Here is an 8465-nt window from a genome sequence, read left to right on the forward strand (position 1 = left end):
TCATCATCGAAGCCTTAGCTCGCCATCTGGTTACAAATTCTGAGAAACTCTCCTTGGGTTCTTGCCTCGTTGTTCGAGATCCCAGGTCGTGATCTCGATTTGTGTGTTATATGAGTACTGCAGGATGAAGGCCTCAGCCATCTAGTCCCAACTTCTCTTGACGTCATCCTCCAACTTGGCATACCATGCGGACGCTACACCCGACAGGGTACGGCCAAATAAAGACAACTTCTGCAATCTGGTGAGGCCCATTGGCCTTAGGACGTCTGAAAATAGTCGCAAGTGTACCATGGGATCCTCAGATCCGTCAAAACGATCAATTTGTGGCATCTTAAACCGATCCGGCAGCATCACAGCTGTGTCGATGTATCCGTCCCCAATGTTCGGAATGGACTTCGCGCCTTGAGATTTCTTGAACAGCTTTTCAAGCTTGTGCATTTTTAACGTCATGGGGTCTACCTCGGACTCAAAGGGAGAATCCGATAGATTAATGGGAGTGGGTGCCTTGGATTGTTGAGGCGGAATCGGGGGTGGAGCCGGCCCTGTTGGGATGTCTGTGTCTTCTTGGACATTCCGGGCGTTTGGCGTCTCTTCGGGTATTGGAACCCTTAATGGAGGGGGGACCTGCTGTGAAGGTGACGCCCCAGTTTGCTGTTGCAATCTCCCAATTAACTCCGCTTGCTCACTCATAACTGTGGCTTGTTGTCTGGCGAATTCTGCCTGCCGGGCAGCATCCTGTTGCATCATTTTCATGCTTTCTTGGAGTTGGCGCACCATCTCTTCTAAATTAGCCATGCTACTCTGTTCTAACTGAGTTGTCGGTGTATGTTCCCTTTCTGCGGGTGAAACAGGACCCTGATCCCTACTGTACACAGGTGGGGTAGATGAAGCCCTTTGTACTGACTGTTGAACCGATGTCCTCTGCCTAGTTGCCTTCCGTTTAGTAACCGGGGGTAGGGAATGGTACACCGGTTGTCCTTCTATCAGATCCTCAGATCGATGGAGCCGACGACCTCTGATCTAGAGTGCTCGGGGAATATCTACCGGGTTGGAAGCAATGATGCTAAACTACCTAGCAAAAAGATAAATAAAGCAATAAATAAACTAACAGTCGGACAGCATAACGGCATAAGATAAACACAAAATACACAGTTGGATATGCGTAATACATAATCGGTGTACCGAACACCCTATTCCTCAATACTGATCACTGTTCCCTGAAAAATATCTGTTCCCAAAACTGAACCCTGGTATCCGCAGATAACTGATTCTCTTAAACTGATACTGATACCCTTAGGCCTGATATTCAAACTTGTAGACTGATATGTACTTTCCCCCCCTGTAGAAATACATTTTAAAAGCACATAGCAAGTAAAGAGAGCCCAAACACCCCTATATTGGGGTAGGGTTTCCCTGTCCTATTTTGTCAGGAGCTAGGGTTTCGCTATGCACGCAGCAGTTTCAAACAACCTAATATCGGGTAAGCAGCCTGTCCTAGCTTGGAATGGTCACTATGGATTCCGAATATGCACTAGGTCGAATGGTCAAAAAGGGTGCCCCGGTAAAACTGGGGTTTGTGTTCCCATACTGTCAGAGCCCATAACCGGTCAGCCTTATGGTCATGCCTTGACAAGACAAGCCTCCGGCAAACCGTTCAGGAATGGCAGATGGCAAACACTGTGTTCCTAGGCGCACCAATGCACATGCAATGCAAAGAAACACATAAATGAAATCAAAACAGGATATCACGAGTTCGAGTCAAGCTCTCTAAGTTCCCCAGCAGAGTCGCCAGAAACTGTAGACGCGCCCCGCGAGGGCCTCACGCTACTACAGTTCGGACTCGATTTCGTTGTCGCGGTTCTAAATCTGAACCAAAGAGTCCAAATCTGGCAAATCGTTTTGAGAAACAGATTTTTGAAAAAAGTAGTGCCAAACATGGACTGCTTTGCCAGATACAGAGTCGGCACCTAAATATTTTTTATGGGAGAATTTAGGAAACCCTGACTCGGTGCCGAAGGCCACATGTCCGTCATCACCGGAGTTGTCTCGGCTCGGGAGCTAGGGTACGATTGGGGAAGGTCAGCTATGAGCACCCCCTTTCGCCCGGTCTGAAGACCGGCCTCTACTGACCGTGATATTCGTTTTTGAAAACTTTATGCGTTCTTATTCCGGTTATTAGCCTAGAATTGCTATGTTATGCGCGCAGCAAACAAGTATAGACCAAATCACCCAAATTGGAACAAAACATTTCATGTTTGTTTTGAAAATGGTTTGCTACTCGCAAGTAGGCTAAAATGCAGATTTTGCCACCCTCAAGTGGGCTTTTAGAAAAGACGGTTTTGCCATTATCTAGTGGGCTTTAAAATTCACAGTTTTAATGTGTTATCCCAATTTAAGCAATTCGACCTCCATCCACAGGCATTCAAGCAGTTATATCTCATATAAGCACTTAGCTACATGGCAAGCATGCTATCATGGCAACACTCACACGCATGCTGGATGCTAAAGCGTAACTACTTACATTGTACTCCGTGCCAAAACAACAAACTAGTTAGCAAATATGCATGTCCTAGTTCATGTTAATTTGCCTAATGCAACGCATGCGAGAATGTAATCAGAATAGGCTCGGTTAACCTAAATATGGCATATGAGATGCAACGAATTGATTCATGTATTCAATTTGGAATTTGAAAATGCGAATGCAGTTAGTATGATGTACCGAGCCTAATGTATGTAATACAAATGCATGAATGCACACATGCACAGCATAAGGTATGCTAATTACAAAAATGCCCTAATCTACCATCATAAGCAGGTAAATAAAAGGGAAGAAAGAAATGGGGATTGGAAGACATACACCCACTCACTCACACTTATTACATATTTACCCTCACTCAGAGGGTCCAAATGAATATTACAGTCCCAAATAATAAACAAATAAAATTATTACAGAATTTCCTAATTAATTAAAAGAAAGGATGCAAAAGAAAGAAGAGGGTGGCCACAGCCTCTGCCTCGGGACGCGCGAATGATGCATGCTCGAATCCGTCCCGCCCGAAAAACCCGTACTGTACTCCTGCCGCCTCTGTTTGTACTGCCTTGTCTTTCTGAAAATTGCCAAAATACCGGAGCAAGTTCCTTGCATCCTGCAGAGCACCACCGGCCGGACAGAATTCCCACCGGCACTTCACAATTCCCGTCGGCATTTTATTAGATTCATCGGCACTCTAGAGATTGCCGGTCGGCACCAAATTCTGCCGGTCGGCAGAAACTTCCTGCAGAAGACAATTTGACAGCAAACAGAGAACAGACAGTGCATGGCATGGGGTTTTCAGGTACATGTGGGCATGGTTGTGCTTCTTATCATGTTTTGAACTCAAAGAAACATGACCTTCGATCCTTGAGCCATCAATGGTGCATGATGACTCAAGGGATCAAATTTGCCATTTGATATGAAGATGCATGCGACAAACAAAATGAAAACCGAGGCCTTATCAAGTTGGAGTCAAAGGTCCCGATGACCGAGAATCGAGGCGCATTACATCACTTGAAGTATGAATGGTCCTTGATTCCCACACTTGGTTTGACACCCCAAACCAAGTAAATGCAATGCATGTTATGCTCATAAGGCTCAAATGCAACATGCCACCAAGATGTAAAACACAACAAGCATTATGCAACCAACATGACAAATGTATAATGCCAAGCATACAAGGTACAAACATGGACCAATTTTGACCATGGGGTTGATATGCTACAAGGCTTAATGGAACAACCATGCAACAAACATGAAGCAAGCATGCAATGGAACCTTTGAGCCATAAAGGGACAGACCTTAGTCCGCCCCAAAACAGCATCAAAAGGTGTTCAAAATGATGGACAACATCTCATGTTAACAAGCAAACTTATGGTCCAAAAGTTAAGGCACAAAAGGGGACAACTTACCCCCACCAACATGACCTCTCATGGCATGATCAAAACAAATAAAAACAGAATTTTTACATGCAAAAAGGGACCCCAAAACCCCCTAATATGGCAGCTAAAGTATCTCCCAAGAGGCATATGCACTAAGGCTCATTCCTAGGCACAAGAGGGTACACTCTTAAGGCATAAAAGATGTCATGCATGCACACATACAAACATGATTCTTGGACTAAAATGTGGTCCTAGATGATGTCAAATCATGAGGATAATCACAAACATACATGCTAGAGGTCAACATGCTCAAAGCTTTTAAGCCAAAATACAAAGCAACCCTAGCAAACATGTCAAGCATGACTAAATGGATAACCAACAAACCTTAAGCATGGAAAAACAGCACTAAAAACTTCATGGAACTAAACCAACTCACACAAGAATCATGGCCTAATCATGAGATACACTTCTAAGCAAAATGGAGCAATACAAAGCAAGTATTACAAGCATGCAAGGAGGCACAAATCCGGCCAAAAACAGAGATCCCACATGACCTAAAAATACTCAAAAAGTCCTGAAATGAAGCAAAAACCAAGCAAGCATGCATGTCACCCTTTTTGGGCCACAACTCAAGGAAACAAGACCATAAAGGGAGAGGGGTGTCCCTCCCCTATGCAAGACTTCAAACCATCTTTTTAAACACCAAAATATACTGATTTTCAGTGGTGAAGAGATCAAAAAGCTGAAGTGAACAAAGCCTTATCAAAGAGGTACCAAAATAGACCAAGCAAGGCCTAGAAGGGTGAGTTTATACTCAAACCACAAAATGACCTTAATGAAAGTTCTAAAGCAGGAAAATACAAGCCTTTTTCATGTTATACACAAGAGCTAAAACAGCAAGCAAGATAGGTAGAAAACTATTGCAAGTTTGGGGAATAAAAAGCAAGATGCTCACCCTTGAAGAACCCTTGAAGAACAAATGGTCTAGCCTCCTTCTTTTGATCAAAACCAGTCCAAAAACTCAAGAAACAACCCCCCAAGTTCCTCAATCTCAGAGTAAGGTGTAATGGTGTGTGTAATGGTGCAAAAGTAAGGTAAAAAACACCTTTTGAGCTAAGAAACACACACAAAAAGGGAGGGAGAGGGAGGTATAGAGATAATATGTATCTATATCTCTAAGGGCTGGTTTTTGCTTCTAACTTTCTAACCTAGAACCAAGAGGAAAGCCCTCCTCTTATAAGACTCCCTCTTGCAAAGCTTATTCAACAAGCTTGCTTAGAGGGAGATCCCTCCATACACGTGTATGGAGGGGGGAAGAGTTGGTGCCAGCTATCACAGCTGGCACAAAATATCTCCATAAAGTGGATGAACAGTGGTCGGCTGCCCAAAAATGTCATTTCGACAAAAAACAGTGCCGACCGGCAATAAACTATGCCGACCGGCAATAAAAAGTGCCGACCGGCAAACAAAAGTGCCGATGGCAGAAAAAGGCCAGCCGGTGGCCTCTAGCCACTGCCGGTGGTGGGTGGGGATGGCCTACAAGCCCTACCCTGCCCTCCCAAGGCAAAACACAAGTGTTCGGTGCAAAACCAGATACTAAACGGTCAAGTTCGGAAATCCTGAGGCAGGGCGCGCGAGCCGAGACCTCCGGGAATTCCAAACGAACACAAACATGGATGATCACCGAGTGTTCAAACGGTGATGCCCAAGTCTTGAGGACGGTCAAAAATGGGGTGTCTACAATATCCCATGATGCCTCTTTCCACATTCCGAACAAACAGGAATCGTACCCTGATTAGGGGCAAAAGTATTCGAAGTCCCTGAGTTTTGTTTCTTGTTTGGTGGAGTAGCCACTCCCTTTGATCATTGATTATTTTGCCTCTTTCCTTTCCATTCAGCAATCCGGTTCTGAGTAGCAAGGTTTCCCTCAGCTATAACAGCCCTCTCCAGCACATCTACGTAGGTAGGCAACTTTAACATATTGACTCGATCCAAGATGGCACCCCGTAAGCCCCCTTCAAATTTTCGTGCCTTTTTATAGTCCGTGTCCACCATATGCGGTGCAAACCGGGCTAAGTCTGCAAATTGGGCCTCATACTCAGCAACAGTCTTGTTCCCTTGTCTGAGAGTTTCGAACTCCGTCACCTTTTTGTCCCGCATGCTTTGGGGGAAATATTTATCATAAAACAGCCCCAAAAATATATCCCATGTTAACTCTGGATGGATTGTCCTCGTAAGCATCCACCACCTCCGTGCCTCGTCCTCAAAAGTGAAGGCCGCTAGTTGTACCTTTTGAGCTTCGGTGCAGGGAAAGACTTCAAATAACTTCTCTATGCCCAATACCCAGGCCTCAGCTTTCATTGGTTCTATTCCTCCTTTGAAGGTTGGCGGTTTCATCTTTTTAAACTCCTTAGTGAGGGTGATAGTTCGGTCTTCAGCATGAAAATCTTGCATTACAGGTGGGGGTACTGGTGGTGGTGGCGGCTGTTGGGGAGGCTGTTGCTGTTGTTGCCGTAGGGTCTCTGCCATTTCCATAAGCATCCTTTCCATCCTATCCAGTCGTGCTGAGGTGGCATCTTCCACATCTTCTGTCCTTGTTCTCACCATAATTTACACAACAATTAATTAAATACTATAGACATAGTGTGTCATGGTTAGCATTATCAGAGTACACTTAATGTTGCCATCGAACTCGTCTTATATTTTTAGGATGTCATGCATGAGGCCTAAATCCTTTCTAGACACCCTACAGCTCAATGGATCCGTGTGTGCGATAGCAACTCGTGCTCTGATACCACTGTCACACCCCACGCCTGCCCCTAAAGGTTTGGGCAGGACCTAAGCGAAAATGAACATAAAAAAAAAAACTGATGTACATACCGTACGGGGCCTTATCGGAAGCATAAAATATTAATAAAACATAAATACGAGCATACTCCATTGAGCTATTTCTAATATGCCAGGATCTCATGCATTACATACATCATCAAAAGCGGATAAAGTTTAAAACTATATCCTTGGATATCGTGTATAACATATATATTTACAGTCCTAGCCCGATAATTGGGCATAACAAAAGGAATATAAAAGTTAAGTACAACGTCCGTAGGTGGCTCTCAAAAGAAGACCCATATCTTAGCAGCTTCACAAAAATAAAAGGCCTGGTATGGTGCCTGAACATGTAAAGGTTGACAAAAGGGACAGCGTCAAAGTTAGGACTGACCCCCCTGACTGATAACCTACAGAAACAGACATAATAGAGAGTGAGCCGAGCTCAATGAGTAGTAATACATAATGAACGACATCTAACTTGAAACTTAAATGCATTAATACATAGAAAGATGCAGCATGCACATGGTTTGTCTGATTCTGCGTTTAATTCATAATGGCCCTAGGCCTAATCCTGTGACATAAGCATGTGGCTATAAGCCCTTGAAACATGATGGCACGAAGCCCTTGAACATATGGCACGAGGCCCTTGTAATACACTTGAAACTTGTGGCACGAGGCCCTTGAAAATGCACTTGAAACTTGTGGCACGAGGCCCTTGAAAATGCACTTGAAACTTGTGGCACGTGGCCCTTGAAAATGCACTTGAAACTTATGGCACGAGGCCCTTGAAAATGCACTTGAAACTTGTGGCACGAGGCCCTTGAAAATGCACTTGAAACTTGTAAATGCTTTTCTTTACATGCTTTAACATTAATATATCTTCAACATGCATAAGTACATTACATGCTTGAGACATTAACATAATTGCCTTACATGCTTTGAAACATTGACATGATTACATAACATTACATAGGTACTACTACTCACAGTGTTGAGGTGGCGTGTTGCTTCCTTCTGGAGTGTGCCCTGCACACAATTAATACATTAGTTTCTTTTTTTTATAAAGCATCTCTTGAGTCTTACACCTTGCATGCTTACAACCGCTTTAAAATCATCTGTAAAATATTCTAAAAATACCAGAGAAACAAGCACTCAAAGCTGAACAAACATTTAATTTTTCCTGAAAATGAGTCCTCCGCTCGAGCGCAACTTTGGCCGCTCGAGCGGACTGTAAAATACACAAAACTGCTGAGAGGTGGTTTTTCCCGCTCGACCGGGCTTTCCGACGCTCGAGCGGACCAAGCGAATTTCTGAAATTCTGGACCTCCATTGGAGTCCCAACCTGGTATTCACTCCATTTTTACATGCAACCCAAGGTTAGGTTAATGCAATATTCCCACCTAACATCACTATAACATGGATTCTACATTGAGTATAACAAATTAACCAAGATTAGAAGCTTCAACAAGCCATCTCTCTCTCTAATTCCATTCTTGGATTCAAGTTCTTCACATCTTTAAACATAACACATGATATATGCCTAATTCCATGAAGTGATGATAGACAATCATAGATGGAAGTATAATTCCCTACCACACTCAATCTAGATGCCTAAGCAACCAATTGAGAGAAACCCTCATTAATTTAGCATGAATTGGACATGAATTAAACATACACATCAATTACAAACTCTAAGTAACCATAATAAGAAAGATTTG

At 43.6% G+C, this 8465-nt stretch overlaps 1 protein-coding gene across 1 annotated transcript; it reads right to left on the minus strand.

Moving 5' to 3' along the window:
• Positions 1–5778: 5778 nt before the first annotated feature.
• Positions 5779–6522, minus strand: LOC145813116 (uncharacterized). Its single transcript, XM_082908389.1, has 2 exons — positions 6373–6522; positions 5779–6240 (listed from the first exon to the last, which is right to left on the minus strand). The coding sequence occupies exons 1-2, from the start codon at positions 6520–6522 to the stop codon at positions 5779–5781; spliced, it is 612 nt and encodes a 203-aa protein (XP_082764515.1).
• Positions 6523–8465: the final 1943 nt, after the last annotated feature.

This window comes from Camellia sinensis, chromosome 15 (assembly GCF_055761805.1).
Source record: "Camellia sinensis isolate YWXY chromosome 15, ASM5576180v1, whole genome shotgun sequence".
Lineage (NCBI taxonomy): Eukaryota > Viridiplantae > Streptophyta > Magnoliopsida > Ericales > Theaceae > Camellia > Camellia sinensis.